Genomic DNA, 15,594 nt, shown 5'->3' on the forward strand with positions numbered 1-15,594 from the left:
TGGGAGATGTGATTTTTTTTTTTAAATATCTGTACCCAGCCTGAAAAAGAAAAAAACAAACAGAGACATTAAAAAAGTAATTTATTTCACTTTCTTTCGCTCTTCTACTAAGAATTTATTTTTTTACCCTAATCTTGGTCATCCTTTGCCCTGAAGAGCACAGTAAAAATATGAATCTTAACAGTGCTTTGAACACACAGAAAAGTATGTTTTTTATAGACAAAACAAACCTGCATAACTCCGAAACAACTACAATGACAGGTTTAAAACCTTTATCTGAAAATATGTACATCAGACGTCATACAATTGGTCAAACAAAGCAATGCAACCTGGTTCTTATCACCATAGAGAGTTGGTTTAAAAGGCTGTAATTAAAAAAAAAAATGTAAACACATGAAATCACATTAAAATATCCTCCTCAGGTTGCTTTTATTCTAAAGATGTGGTGGTTGGCTCCTCGATACCATGGAAGGTCAAAATCTTAGACAGACGAGTCAAGTAAGAGGAATCTGGATAACCACTCCTGCCACAAACAAAGAGAAGAATGTTCATTTCCAACACATGGACTAGTATGGCTTTTTATACTACAGAACTGCTACAGCTTTGATCAAATTCAAACTGCTCAAAAGGTAAAATAACGTTTTAATGTAACAGTAGCGAGCCTGTTGTTAAATATGTTATTTTTTATCTTGAAATATGGATTATGTCTTTCTGGATTTTCACTCTTCATTGTCTTTTTAGTTGCTCATTAATCTGGAAGTGGTAAAATAATACAGATTGTAAAATATCAAAATCATTAATACAACTTACAGGCTAGAACACAGCGGTATGAATTTATAATATTGTTTGTCTTCCACCCTGAGCATAGCGTCAGCAGAAAATGGTAGATTCCCAATGATTCCCAATGGCCTAACTTACCCTGCTTTGCCTCCCTGTAGGGAGGTCTTGTGTGGGATGCAGTCCCACTCGACTTTGGCCCCCGTTTCTCTGTCAATCACTGTGAAGATGAGTCCTCTCCTAAAGGCTTTCTCCAGCCTGGGCAGCAGCCTCCTTGTCTCCTCGCAGTCAGGGAAGAAAGCTTCAAACAGCCCTCCTTTAAAGGGTTTTCCTGGAGAAGGGTGACCCTCCTTAAAACAAAGCAAACACCACAGTGGTTCAGAATTTTCTATATATTACCATGCAAAAGCTAAAATCAAAATCTAGTAATTAAACCTCAAAAGCTAGCCTAAAGTACTCGTACCAGACTATACAAAGGTGGGCAGAATGTTTAAGTTGAAACCCTATATTTACTTTTCACCATTTACAAATCATACTCGGCCTCTCTGATGTATCTAAAGTTACAACTTTACTATCAAGTAAAGGAGTCATCTACAAGCCAGGGAAGTGTATGATACCATTTCACTGGGATTGACAATTAAAATAAACTCTTTTACAGAGTGTTTTTTGAGAAGCCAATGTTTTTTCCATGATTATTTTTTTACTTCAAATCAAATCAAATTAAAAAAAAAACCTTAATTGGCACAACATCGAAAGGCATGTATCAGCTAAATCAGACAAAATATATTCAGAATAAACCTCTTACCCCTTGGACGCCATCAGGAATTAAGTAAGTGACCTTGATTGCAGAGTCTTTGTGGTGACCTGGAACTCTGATGTATATTTTGGAGTATTTCATTTTGCCCCGCGGTGTCTGCTCTGCCTCATCGCAAACTCTACACTGTGCATGTTCTATGTCCAGGCACTTTGAGCAGAAGGTTGCTCCACACTTGGTTCTCTTCATCAACTTGTCACTCTCACCAGACACACAGCTGCACGGACCTCCAACAGCAGACCTGGATTCCTGCGGGGTGTCATGGATCTCTGTTCGGCTTTGCTGTACACCGTCCCTTCGGGTTAAATCTGTGGATCTCTCTCTCTTGTCTTTATCAGAACTGCTTTTTGTCGCCACATCATTCACACGACACACACTACTATCATTTCCTGTACTCTGTCCCTCTATTGTCGCTGTACCTACAAGCTTCAATTTCTCCTTAATGACAGGATCTTTCTTCACAGTGGTTTTAGTGACAGACCCAGTCATAAGTTCTGTCTCTTGGACGTCACTTCTATGGTCTGATCTCCTTTCTTGACTAATAACTGCCCCATCAACTAGACATGTTGGGCTCTCTACCATTACTTGTGGTTTACTGCTACCCTGCAGACTAGCACCCTTGTCCTCATTCATTTGTACAAACGGATATTGATTGGAGTTGTAGGCAGAGGCACTACTTAAGTCATGTTGTTCAGGATTAGGAGCTAAAACTCCAGAAAATATCTCCCGCAGTGAAGAACCTACCTGAGAACACAACCTTTTGGGACCAAGGAGAAATAAGCTGGTATCTAAAACATGGATGGTTACCTTCTTGAACTGACTACGCACCTCAGCACAACAAGCCTGTAGATTCTCATCAGCTCTGTCCATAATACCCAGCTCTGACAACTTCAGCTCCTGCAGAGTAAAGTCCACACTTACCGAATCAACCAGCTTCTGCAAGCCTTTCTGACATGAACTCACTGTGGACCAGTTTGCCCCTCTTAAGGTGACGATCAAATCAGTGCTATCCTTTGAGTCCCTGTCTTTCATCTGAACATCAGAGGTGAGGTCGTGCACTCGGTTACTGTAGGCTTCTTTTATGTGCTGCCACATCGCAGGGGAAACTGTAATCTCGGCAGTATAGACTTCTTTCTTGTCCCTACCATTTCGGTTACTGAAGCTAGACGACCGTGCTCTGGTCTGGCCGGAGTCATCCTGACTCTTCTGTTCTACAATTTGGGCCTTCTGCTGAGGCATTCCGGAGAAACTACTGGTTCGCCTTAGGTTGGACCCGGACCCAGCAGGTGGACGTGGAGAACTTTCTGACAAACTAGACTGAGCAGTGCTAAGCGGGGCTGTAAAACTCTTGGGTCGAGTATCGGTTAAATGCGAGTCCAAGGATGTTTTGTTCCTCACAGAGGCCGTTATAGTGAAAGCATCTCCACTCCTGAACAAGATGTCCCCTCCAGTGTTTTGGACTTGCGCTCTTCCAACGGGAATACCTGCTGCTTCTGATAAGACATCATGCCCTAACATCGGCCTAATGTGTGCTTGTTTTCTGGGAGACGAGAGCCCTTTTAAGCTGAAGTCAGTTGGCCGATTGCCTAACGCAGCAAGTCCTGAATCTTTAAATCGAGCTGCTAGTTTATACCTTCTGGCTCCTTCGTCTCTCCTCTCATCCTCCTCTGACCTCAGCAGCTGATCCACTGAATCCTCAACTGGCTCTACAGTGGCAGAAGAAGTGAAGGGGGGGATCTGCACATCAGCATGAGATGTCGTACCTGGATCATCCAAAGGATATCTAAGAACGCTAGCTAATTCCTCTTTCTCTTCTCTGTGGTTTAGGAGGAGAAACTGCTTGGCCTCAGACACATCACTACTGCTCCCGACAATGTAAATATTTTGCTCATCTTCATTAAGAAGAAGCTTGGGAAGTCTGACACTTAAGTTCTCCATCGCCGCTTCCAGTCCACCCTTTAGGGACAGGATGTTTTTAGGGAGCTGGGCTCGACGGATCTTGGTCTCATTCTCCTGGTAAAGTCTCAGTATTGACTTTTTTGCCAGACTCATGCGCTCCTGATCTCGGCCATCTTCCCCCACTCCTGTTGCAATCTGCAAAAACAGCGTTGTCAACCCCTGATTTGTCACATCAACCACATCCACACTGTACTGACTGAGGATCTTCTTATTTTCCCTTTGGCAATTTCTCTGTAGATATTGGAACAAGTCTGCATCGACAATGAGTGAGAAGTCCTCCTCTGGTGTGGTAGGATGCTCAGGAAGCTGCAGAGCTGCACCCTCTGTCTGCACGGTATCTTCCCTGCCGTAACCTGCATCTGTCAAGTGTCTGTATGAGCTTAAGTTGTGTTCATTAGAAGGGCCAACTGGATGAACGTTCTCTCTCTGTTTTCTTTTTTCACAAGGTTTCCTGCTTTTATCTTCGGAGTCCTGCGTATTAGGCTCATGATGTGCCATCTGAATTGAGCAGGAGTCACTTGTTGCAAGTTGACTTGGGTCCTTTGCTCCCGCTGATTGAGGGCCTCCAGGGTAGCTGAGTAGTTGTGCCAAGGCAGCTTGGATTTTGGAATAAGCCCCCCGCAACGTGCACCGTTCCTCAGTAGCATGGTAGTTTATCTGGATATCTGGGTGGCTCGTGAGAAGGCTTGTCAATGCAATCATTCCCCCGGGAAGCTGGCTATAGTTGACAGTTGCTGATAAACTCAGGATGACCTGTGATTAAAGCAGGAGAACAAGTTCGAATGGATTTGGATTTTTATTCAGTATTTGTTGACATATATCCAAGCATTCTAGATTAGGGGTCGACCAATATTGTTTTTTCAGGGCCGATACCACTACCTTTTATTAGTAGTTCATGAGACTGATAACTGATATGTGGGCCTGATATGTATTTACAGTAAACAAAAAAAAAAGAAATCTGTCAAAATGTAGAATCATTTGGAATAATACAAACTCCAACACATGTCATTGTTTAAAATGCTCATCTGGAGACTCTACTCCTGCTCAAGGGTTCTCTCGACTCTGTGCACGTCAGTAGCGCCCAGGCTTCAGTGTTGATTGGATATTACACATGTGACGTCTACTCAGAGGTAAAGACACACCTGCAGTGTAGCAAAAGTAGTGCACTCATTCATTAATTAATCACATCAGCGATCTGTAAATAAAACGCTGATGCAGATAATCGGCCAAATTCCCAGAAATCGGCACAGATATTCAGCTAGGGTGATATTCGATCGACCCCTATATTCTAGATAAATATTACCTCGTCTGGATCCAGTCTCTCTTGGTGCTCAGTTACAGTGACTTTATGCCTCTTTCCATCCACTTCCAGAATGTGCTGGCTGTGTTGAATAACTCTCTGTGCCACTGTGTAAGAAGGTTAACCAGAGGGAAATCAATCTTCGTCTGGGAGAAATCCTGACTAAGCTCTTTCACCATTGGCTACTACATTGACTTGCACGCCAGCATTCCATCTGAATGCAAATCAGTGGTGACATTCAACACAGTGAAAATGTTACCACTACTTTTCAAAATTATTGAAGCTACATCTTGTAGAATAAAAGATAAAGAAGCATCTGTCACCACTGTTTTAACCTTACTGAGTGTTAACCTTACACACTAATAATTTGTTTAATCGTGTCTCTGTATTAGAATCATAAAGATCTTTTTTTTAAACTTCACTTATTTCACATGCAAAGACAGGCACACACACCGCCTCTACTGACCTCCAATGTCCTCAAAGGTGATAAGGGCACAGACGTGCAATGCCTTGACGATGGTGACGGACTCTATTTCCCCTCCTCCATTCCTTTTTCTCAGGAAGTAGATTAATAGCTTATCTTTCAGCCTGCCATCCTCAATGTCGGCGGGCAGACCACTCACCCTCACAGTCCTGCCTCGCTCCGCCATCTGCTGGGAGAAACACAGCCACTGCTGTGAATGGAAAAAAAAAAAATTAAACAGTGACTACATCACACAGCTAAAAAGTTACAATTGTCGCCAGAACTGTAGTGTGAAGAGCAATATAGATCAATCACAGCACCCCTCCAGCAAGCTTTCAATTTTGAAGTTCAAGGCACCCATTCAGAGACCCCACCCTGGCAAATAGGCAGGGAGACATATTTGATCATTTAACACCACCTGTAGGGGTTACTAAGACATTACATCAACATAACTCAATATCTAAATTTCAGGTGCCTAAAAAATTAAATTGTTTGTCGAAATTATTATCAAAACATTTGAAAGTATTTTCTCTCATCAGCAGTTTTTTTTTAAACACCGAAGTTAAGATTACGACAAGACATGACCATTTTCGTCTTAAAGGCAAACTGATCTACTTGTTGAGTGTTATTGAAGAACACAATAGTAGCTTTTATGTAAAAAAAAATAAAATAAAAAAAAATACAGGTAAATGAAGATCTGTGACGAATTGTGAAGAACAATATAAATATTGTATATTATTTCGACATAGTAAATTTACTATATCGAAATGTGGCGGATTATGACGTTAACGTCCCCCACCCCCGGCCTTTCTCCTGGTTTAATAGGCCTATCTGTAGTTTGGCTGACTGACAAAACAACATTTTTTCTTATAGCTGGATGTTACATCTAACACAACAACACACATTAGTTCATCTAATTGCCATGTTACAATGTTGATGACTTCGATTCTCTATCTGTCCTAATTTGCAGGCATATTGCGATGAATGTGCAAAATGTTGATTTAACACTCCATGGTGTAAACTATTGAAGTAGGCTATACGTACGTAGAAGTGAGAGAAAAAGCCAGGTTGCAGAGCTCAGTGACAAGGAAGTGGGGAAAAAAAAAAAAAAAAGCAGTCAAATCTAAACTGACAAGCTGCCTGCTGACAATCGATTCATCTCCTCTTTTGGTGCGAAGTTAAAACTACAGGTCACAAAGCATCTTAGATCAAATAAAGATTCTTGATAATTACCGACCTTATTATTGTTTCTGGGCGTTTTGTCGCGATCATGCAAAGATCGTCACACTTTCCAAGCCGAGGGAGGAAAGTGAAACTACAAATTTGTGTGATTTATCAGATCCACGCAAGGGGGCGACCAAGCGCCGTCTCATAGGTAGTCTATACACGTATAACAAAGCACACCAATCACAATGCAAAGAATGAAGCAAGCTCTTGACTAGAAACTACCTCAATTATCTCACCTGCGGGTTAGGCCTACAAGGTCCAAAGAAGCAATTGTAGTTTTTCTACAGTAGTAAAAAAAATCCTGCAGAATTGAGCCGCCTAACTATAGCCTGTATAAAACATTAGTAAAGCTTATTCACACACAATCACATATTGTTGCATCAGCAGGCCTGTCTTGCAATGGTAGGCCTGATCAATGTAGACAATGTATTGTACCATTTTTTTTGTCCCTGACGAATTATCACAGTCCTCGCTTCTGTACTTATAAGTTTGTATGGTTTCTGAATACAGGACCTTTTCTGAAAATAGTATTTCCACGTCAAGATTCAGTCTATTGTCATCTTTAAGGAGCAAACTATTAATTTCACCCATCTTCTCTGTGTAGGCCTACATATGGCTGAACTTAGTCAACCAGATGGAACCATTTAACTACCAAATTAACTAATTTTAACACTTTTTTCGGTCGTTCTTGTAGCCTATTTATGCCTTTTGGGCAGAAGCATTTGTTCTTTTTTTGATTCTTCACTAATCTTAGGTCCAGCCTTCCCCTCAAAACGATGATTGGCAGTAATTGGCATCTTGACATTAAAGCCAACCCTTACACGCAAAGCCGTAGAAGAAGAGACGGGACCTTTGTCCAATCGGAGACTACGTCGCTACGTGCAACGCGCATGCGCTCTAGAGCAGATATTGCATGTGTCTTACGTCGTGTCCGGTGGAGGTCACAGATATCTGCGTACTACTGGGGTGAGTTAAACATGCTGTGTATTCATGACTCAAAGAAATTGCTTATTTTTGTTGCCAAACATGCGTTGTATCATAGTTAAACAGAAGCGGAGATATTTATGTACTACATTTGGATAAATTACGGTATATTATAAAGAGTTGAAGGGGGTAAACACGAGTAACCACTTTGCATGTACAGATAACACACGAACAGTCAGCCGCAAAGGCGACTTTCAAGCGATGTCCAAGCCATTATTTGTAGTGTTTTGCACATTGGATTTTAAAGTCAAGGTTTTGACGACTTAGCTTGCGAGCTGTTTCAATTCACAGCTAGCTATCTGCAAAGCTAATGCTAGCTATTGAGTTTAGCTTTGGCATCTATCAGCCCAAGGCCAATGCCAGTTATTACAGTGGAAGGGATTTAGACTTTCTAAGTACCGCCATCAACACTCAAATGGTTTACTCGTATTGGATTAATGCCGATTATGTGTACTAATTGTATCAATCTCCTCACTGTCAGTAGATTGCTGTCATGGCCAAGCTGTTTGAGTCTATTGGGAAGTTGGGTCTGGCCCTCGCTGTTGGCGGAGGTGTTGTTAACTCTGCGCTTTTCAATGGTAGGTACTATTGTATGGTACACCTAACATCACATAACTCAAAAGAAAAGATAATTTTGATTAACCATGGCCAGTTCACCTGGATTTTACCTCACTCATAATAGTTGTTCTTGATATGCACACTGCAGTTCTATAAGCCTGAAGTGACAATTAAAAATAATCCCTGAATCATTGCATTTGTTTGTTACAGGATAGTGTACAGCATAACCTGCATCCTAAATAAGACAGTATATTTAAAATGAATATTTGAGGGAACTTAGTGCACAGTCACTTAAAGAACACAGATAGGCAAATACAAAAAAAAGCACAAGGGGGAATTTCACAAATAAAAATAAAGCCAAAATCATTACATTACATTCATTACATGCTTTTACAAGGTCAAATAAAAGCAGCCATTTGCTAGTTGTTGACATATCCAATTATTTATTTTTCATTGTTTGTCTTAAAATTCTGAATGGTTACACTGTATTGTTTCTTTTGTTTATTTGGGGGGTTTTTTGGGGTGCGTCTCAAACTACTGGATTTGAGTTGTGATGGTGTCAGTTAAACCTGAAAACTTCCTTGCAGCACCTTGTTTCTCTCTAGCATCGTAATTAACCTCGTTTAACAATTCAGGGATTTGTGACTAAGGTAAAAAAAAAAAAAAAAATCATTGCAGGACTGAAGATGATTTAAAAAAAAAAAAAAAAAAAAAATTGACAGCTGCTATGCTTCAATTTCCTCTGACATGTCACTAACTCTCCTCCCGCTACAGTTGATGCAGGGCACCAGGCTGTGATATTCGACCGGTTTAGAGGAGTGCAGGATGTTGTTGTTGGAGAAGGGACCCACTTTCTTATTCCCTGGGTTCAGAAACCTATCGTCTTTGATTGCCGCTCCCGTCCACGCAACGTTCCCGTCATTACAGGCAGCAAAGGTACATCAGTTATCTTCTGGATTGCTGTAAAGCTGCTCTTACACTTCAGGTGTCTTTTAAAAAGCCACTTGTTTGAATTAACACATTCAGGGTGCAACCACCAAAATAAGCAGACATATTTTACATCATCATGTAACAAAACTTTATGACTTATAGACCAATATGTGCACTAAGATTGAAATGTAATATTTCCTTCTGTAGATCTGCAGAACGTAAACATCACATTACGTATCCTCTTTCGGCCGGTGACCAACCAGCTACCACGAATCTTCACCACTATTGGTGAGGACTATGATGAGAGGGTGCTGCCATCCATCACCACAGAGGTCTTGAAGGCTGTAGTGGTGAGTATAAGTCAAGATAAGTTGTTGCAAACGGATCACAATGAGCTGATGAAGTGACTCACAAGTCTCTGTGTGTGGTTCTGTCTTGTCTGTTTCCCTTATTCACAGGCTCGTTTTGATGCTGGTGAGCTCATTACCCAGAGAGAACTGGTGTCTCAGCAGGTCAGTGAGGACCTTACAGAAAGAGCCTCCACTTTTGGCCTCATCTTGGACGACGTTTCACTGGTATGAAGCTCCTGGCTAACTTGGCAACAATGCCCGTGCTGTGTTTTCAGGAAGACAACATTCAAAAATAAATGTTACTTTTGTGTTCTTGCAGACACACTTGACCTTTGGAAAGGAGTTCACAGAGGCTGTTGAGATGAAGCAGGTGGCCCAGCAGGAGGCTGAGAGGGCCCGTTTTGTTGTTGAAAAGGTATTTATTTTTAACACACAGGTCATCCAGATCATCTGGGCATGTTCGGAAATGCATCAGCTTAAATAATCCTCTTTTATGCTTTTAGGCAGAGCAACAGAAACAGGCAGCCATCATCTCAGCAGAGGGAGATTCCCAGGCTGCCTTGCTCATTGCTAACTCCCTGATGGAGGCTGGTGATGGTCTGGTAGAGCTTCGTAAGCTGGAGGCAGCCGAGGACATCGCTTTCCAGCTCTCTCGTGCCCGCAATGTCACTTACTTGCCTTCAGGACAGGGCACATTGCTACAGTTGCCACAGTGATAACATCTCACTTCATGTCCAGCCCACTCTTGCTGTCACCAGCCTTTGCAGGGCCAGGGAAGGGGTGGTTGGAAAATTCAATAAAGGACTCCCAACTTCACACACATTCCCTCCACTCTTTCTCTTACCTTCTGTGGACTGGGCTCTGCTTACAGGAGCATGGTGGGAGACAAAGTGAGTGGTCTATAATGGATACATTTATGAAGACCACCCATGTGTGAAGAAGTTGAGGTTAACCTATACATATATATAGTTCTTTGTTTTAAAATGAATTGACAATGCAGTAAAATATCTTAAGATGTATCTTTGCTTCATTTTTTCAGATTCACAGCACTGCATGTGATGAAATCAAGGGTGATTTTATCATCAAGAGCCAATTCTTTAAAAGATAAGATGATTAAGTGTCAATTATTAAACATATATCAAAAAAGAAGTTCATCTTAAGTCAATTGTATGGTTGCAGAATTCCTCAACCAAAAAGGATCAAAAATATTCCAGAGCAGCATGCCGATATCTTAAAAACCTTCATTGTCAACATTTCAGGCCCTTCTTCAGTGGCTATTGGCAAACAAACTAGATTTGTAAGATATTGGTATGCTGTCCTGGACTATTTTTAATTGTCAATGATTGCCGTCACTGTCATTATGGGCCTTGAAAGTTACCTTCAATCTCGTAACCACGTACATGATCCAACAATGTAAGGCTCTCCTTTGGATTCACTGAAAGAAGTGATAAGGGATGGTGGATTTATTTGACTTGAAATCATTTTTGTGTTCTGATGTGAAAGGACTAAATCTCTGGAATTTGCACTTTCCAGCTAAGATTGTCTTCTTTCTACTATTTTGCCACCCAAAATGATAGGAATATACCTGTCAGAGAGTAGAGGACGGTCCTTCATTCTTTAAGGTTGTTGCTGTGTGGTTAGTTTGTTCGGAACAAGTGTAAGACCATTGTTTCAGAAATTGCTAGGCTAAATAATAAAATTGTCTTTCTAACTCCCAGTGGTCCTGCTTGTTTTACAAGGCTTCAGAAGAGAACGTGCATCATTTCTTGTTGAGTGTCATCATTACAGTCACCACCTGGGGGAGCATCACATTAAGTATCCCCTTCTGAGAAAGAAAACCAATCAATTGCATTGTTCGTTGTTACTTCCTTAATAATTGCCAAAATATTTAAATAAATTGATATAATTGGTCATTGGTAACTTTTAAATGTGAAATGAGAACAATAATGGATATTAGGCTACCAACACAAAAAAAATGAATTCAATTGTTTTGTAAATAAGAAACATTTGACAAGTATTGTTGAATTTAAGAAATCTATTTAAGTCATAAACTACTCGTGTAGCGTTGAAGATGTTTTGATGACACTTGTCGTTACCCCCAAACAATAAAAATCCGAAAGTTTATTTAAATGTGATACATTCATTTCCTTTAAGATGATACATTGGTCCTCATGGTATTCTAATAAATATTTCATCAATCAAGGATTTGAGCTCAGCCCGTGTGCGCGCTTTAGCCTGTCAGGTTGGTTTTGAGGGGAGACAGTCAGAGGGTGATACAGTCATAGGGGGGAGACAGTCATAGGGGGAGACAGTCATAGGGGGGAGACGTAAAAAAAAAAAAAAAAAAACCCAGACACGCAGCCGCGCGCTTGCCCAGACGGCGGCCTGAAGGATGAGCGCGGGACGGCAGTGGTACGCGCGAGAGCTTGGCTGGGCCACGTAGCGGGGCTGGAGACCCGGCTGAGCAGTTTTATCCCAACAGCCCGGCAACGCAACATCAGCATCGAATCTCCCACAGTTTTTCTTTTGCATAAAAATGCGAGTTGACATTGCACATTTCTAAATGCACATCCGCGAACGTAAGAGAGAGAGAGAGAGAGAGAGAGAACTGCGCCTGCAACCCTGAATCTGTGCAACTCTGATTGCACGAAGAGGGAGGTCACTCGACCAAGGTAAGCAAGCAAACCCGACAACAATATAACGCTGTGTAACATTTTATCCATTTACATGCATGACAGGCATTACGGCTGCTTAAGACATCACGATTAGGTCACCGTCTTAGTCGGGGATACTATGAGAATGAGTGTGAGCTGAGCTAGCACTGACTTTGTGACAGTGTTGAGTTGAGTGGGTTTGTCTGCACAGCAGTCACTGTTTTTTTTTTTGTTTTTTTTTTAATAAAACGGCGCATTTCATCATGCACTAGAAGAAAGTTCCATCGATAACAGTGCATGTCATCTCTCTTCAAATGGGTCAAATATACTGTCACACTTCTTACTTCAAAGTGCATTTAAGTGTTACATATTAATGCTACACATCTGACGTTGCTGCTATCTGTGAGCTAACTAGCCCCTTATCTGGGCGGTTTTCTGTTTTTTTTTAAAAGTGAAAGTCCTCTACCTATTGTTGGCCAATGCATGTCAACAAAAAGACGAACCGGGGATGATGTAGCTTGTGCAGTGTAAAATAATTTCCACGAGTTTTAGGAACCTGAACTGCTCTTAAAATATGTAATGGCTGCAACGTGAGCTAATGTAGCTAAGTTAGCTTGTCATGTGTGTGTGCAGGTTATTACCTATTGAGTGTTGGACTAGCTGGCTGAGTAGCCTAAGTTGGCTAGGCCTGCAGTGTTACTCCTGTTCGATGTCCAATGTTGCCTTTTTGTTTTAACCCCTTATTTGCTTAATACTAGGTTTGTTGAAATGTTGGACCCATAGCAATTAAAAAACCCCAAATTAGATTCTGAACAAAGCTGCCTCTCGTCGTTTTAGCCAAATTATCATGTACGTGGGTTTCGCAGTTTGTAACATTTGTTTGCCAGAAATAGTTTGTTATCTTGTTCGTATTTCATAATGTTTAGCATATAACAACGTTAAGGTTTCTTATGTGAGCTTTCCATATTTAAAAAATGCAGGTGATACAGGTGTCCCAGTAGCGATGATACAGTAGTTTATCAACTATTTCACAGTTTAGTGGAGACAATAAATGAACGTGGTATAGAAGAAGGGAGTGCTGAGTCGATAATCTCTCCCCTTCTATGAAACCTTAAAAAGATTTAAAGTTAACCAAATCACCAGGTAGGACTCCTCTGTGACCTGATTATGAGCTTTAAGACCAAATACCTAGAGAGACATGGAGCACCCCCGCAGTGCACCACACAGTGAGCTGTTTAAGGTCTTATGAGTTTGGACAGAGTGAGGAATGTGAACCCTCACACGGCCCTCCGCAAGCTGCGAAAGGGAAAGCTCATTAAAGTTCGGACTTTAGAGAGGGAGCATGGATTCGAGGAGCACTGCTGCACAATAAGCGGTAAACATGACACATCTAGTCTGCTTTTTCGAGAAAAAAAGTCTCCTCTTCTGTACTGTTGTAGTTCTTGGTTAATTGTGTGTTGTGCAGTTGCAGTTTGACTCCAATTCTTTGTCAATCAAGTCTCAAGCCGTAGAAGCATCTGTTACAGGCAGCTTACGCTTTCTTGAATGAATTCTAGCTTCTCATCATGTCTCTGAAGCTTGATTGAGGAAGCCTATACATTGGGTATAGCTGAATTACTTTTATTTCTTGGTGAGTTCTGCAGCGCATTAGTAATGCTTTGGATTACTTAAATGGGGCTGGCAGGGAGACTGTATTATCCTTTTTTTCTTTTTCTTGCATCAGGGTGCAAAGTTCAACACTGAAATCTATCTAAGCTCAAAAACCGTCAGCAGTGATCATCATTTCAATAGGTTTGACCTCCCGATGTGACAAGGTTAGGTTGTAGTCTAATTAGCAGTGATATTGAGAAGACTGCGCTTTACTTGTTTCCCACATCAAAGACTTTGTCGTTTCACTGTGAGTGAAATTCTGAAATGACTCATTGAAAATGATAAGCGGGTGGAAGGGTTTTACTCAAAAATACATAACCACAATGTGTGTTTGTTTATTTGCTCAAATGCAATTTTTGACAGTGTCAGCAATAAATGTAGAACATTGCATGGTTTTAAAATGGGACACGCTTAAAATTTAAATCTGTTATGTTAAACGTTGACCTTTTTATTTTAAACATGTAAATGTTTGTTAAATTAAATACACATTGCATGTTGGGTTCAGGGATTTCTCGTGTCATTTGTATTCCTCTGTCATCCAGACACAAGATCATTTACAAAGCCATGTGAGTCGGGTGCTCTGTCAGTGCAGTGCTCTCTGTGGTCTTAATGCTCTCAGAGCTGCTGTCTAATTCTCAGAAAGGATCAGAGTCAGCATTCACAGGAAGACAGGTGTGTCTGTACGCAGGGATTGTTAAATTTGACGTAAATGGTTTTTACTTGTGCTTCGGAAAAGTCAAAGGACACAGATCTTTCTTAATGTAGCTTTAAAAGTTAGTTGCATTTACATCCGTTTTTGTTCTTGCATGCTTTTTATACTGTCCTGCAAGATGCAGTTACAGGTAGACCAGGAGAATCTGCTTGTAGCAATTATTTTAGGACCAATTCGACCAGAGCTTAAGAACATACTGCTCTGGAAAAGTTAAAACAAGAATAATCTGTTTTTTTTTTTTGTAATAATGGGTGCATTGATCAAAATGTTTGTGATTGTAATTTATTGTTGAAACATTTCTGATATTTCAATGAAAAAATATTTTCTGTTTAACAAAACTCTTTTTAATATGGAAAATACTGAAAATGTTTTGATTCCTGTTAAACACTGATTTAAAAAAAAGAATCAAGGTCCAGATCTGCCTGACATAACCACCTCCCCTCCTTTATCTTTGCCTGTCTTTGTGAGCTTCTTTGAAAATCTCCATCATCAGTTCATCACAGAAAGTTGCCAAAGTGCACAGCTCTTGTTTTTAAAAGTTTCTCTTTTCAGTTATTACAACAGGTCTTTACGAGTGAGGAGTGTTTTTAATAAAGTAGCAAAGTAAGAGAGTGCAGAATAACATTAAAACAACGGTGTTAGAAAGTTTGTATTCAACATGAGACAGGACGTGCCCCTAAAGGGAGGCGACCGGGAGGCATCCTTATCAGACGCCCGAAACACCTCAACTGGCTCCTTTTTACAAGGATGATTTTAAGATGATGATCATATTTGGATAAAAAGAAACATGCACAGCCGCCCCAAATAGACCTGTCTGCTAGCCGCTAGCTTTGTTTGAATGTTCCGGGTGACACGCAGTTTGGCAAAAACTGTGAATTGTGTGTGCGGGGTATCGATAGATCATTACACCCCTACTCTGGGACGGTTTATGTTTTCTTTGCAGATGGGAGAAGAGCATAGAAGATAGCTTAAGAAACAAGTGAAGATACAGAGGGTAGGATGTTTGTTGCCTCTATGAAAGGAAACGTGTTGTTTGTTTCATGCACAGGGAGGTTTTCTCGTGAACAAACCGCCCTGGTGCATTCTCATTACGGTGAGTGGGGTGTAAGGTTGTTTGAGGTCAACCAAGTATCAGCCAGGGACAACCCAGCATTGATGAATTTCGAAAGTCAGGAACATACAAACGCTAAAAAAAGAAGGTCCTTAAAATATATAC

General features: G+C 40.8%; 2 protein-coding genes across 6 annotated transcripts; one reads left to right on the forward strand and one right to left on the reverse strand.

The window, feature by feature from the left end:
• Positions 1-64: 64 nt before the first annotated feature.
• On the reverse strand, positions 65-6,658 carry si:busm1-163l24.3 (uncharacterized). Of its 4 annotated transcripts, none has more exons than XM_061026633.1 (6): positions 6,551-6,658; positions 5,317-5,500; positions 4,854-4,957; positions 1,583-4,303; positions 919-1,127; positions 65-523 (listed from the first exon to the last, which is right to left on the reverse strand). In XM_061026633.1, exons 2-6 carry the CDS (start codon positions 5,498-5,500, stop codon positions 430-432), a joined length of 3,312 nt encoding a protein of 1,103 aa, XP_060882616.1. In that variant the 5' UTR covers positions 6,551-6,658; the 3' UTR covers positions 65-429. The 4 variants fall into 4 exon arrangements, with proteins under 4 accessions (XP_060882616.1, XP_060882615.1, XP_060882619.1 ...); XM_061026632.1 differs by having other exon boundaries at positions 5,317-5,524; positions 6,551-6,644; XM_061026636.1 differs by lacking the exon at positions 6,551-6,658 and adding an exon at positions 6,358-6,544.
• Positions 6,659-7,373: 715 nt separating this feature from the next.
• phb (prohibitin) lies at positions 7,374-11,073 on the forward strand. 2 transcript variants are annotated; one of them, XM_061065978.1, is made up of 7 exons: positions 7,374-7,506; positions 8,009-8,102; positions 8,857-9,018; positions 9,220-9,362; positions 9,471-9,587; positions 9,682-9,777; positions 9,866-11,073. In XM_061065978.1, the coding sequence occupies exons 2-7, from the start codon at positions 8,018-8,020 to the stop codon at positions 10,076-10,078; spliced, it is 816 nt and encodes a 271-aa protein (XP_060921961.1). In that variant the 5' UTR covers positions 7,374-7,506; positions 8,009-8,017; the 3' UTR covers positions 10,079-11,073. The 2 variants fall into 2 exon arrangements, with proteins under 2 accessions (XP_060921961.1, XP_060921962.1); XM_061065979.1 differs by having other exon boundaries at positions 7,381-7,506; positions 8,006-8,102.
• Positions 11,074-15,594: the final 4,521 nt, after the last annotated feature.

The sequence above is a fragment of the Labrus mixtus genome, chromosome 20 (assembly GCF_963584025.1).
Source record: "Labrus mixtus chromosome 20, fLabMix1.1, whole genome shotgun sequence".
Taxonomy (NCBI): domain Eukaryota; kingdom Metazoa; phylum Chordata; class Actinopteri; order Labriformes; family Labridae; genus Labrus; species Labrus mixtus.

Bases quoted from the DNA above. Each gene is read 5' to 3' on its own strand.
- si:busm1-163l24.3 (XM_061026633.1), bottom strand. From the start codon at position 5,500: ATGGCGGAGCGAGGCAGGACTGTGAGGGTGAGTGGTCTGCCCGCCGAC. The intron at 4,304-4,853 runs GTAATATTTATC...CTTTAATCACAG, and splicing joins AGAGACTGGATCCAGACGAG to GTCATCCTGAGTTTATCAGC. The intron at 524-918 runs GTAAGTTAGGCC...TGTTTGTGGCAG, and splicing joins CTACAGGGAGGCAAAGCAGG to GAGTGGTTATCCAGATTCCT.
- phb (XM_061065978.1), top strand. From the start codon at position 8,018: ATGGCCAAGCTGTTTGAGTCTATTGGGAAGTTGGGTCTGGCCCTCGCT. The intron at 9,588-9,681 runs GTATGAAGCTCC...GTGTTCTTGCAG, and splicing joins TCTTGGACGACGTTTCACTG to ACACACTTGACCTTTGGAAA. The intron at 9,778-9,865 runs GTATTTATTTTT...TTATGCTTTTAG, and splicing joins CCCGTTTTGTTGTTGAAAAG to GCAGAGCAACAGAAACAGGC.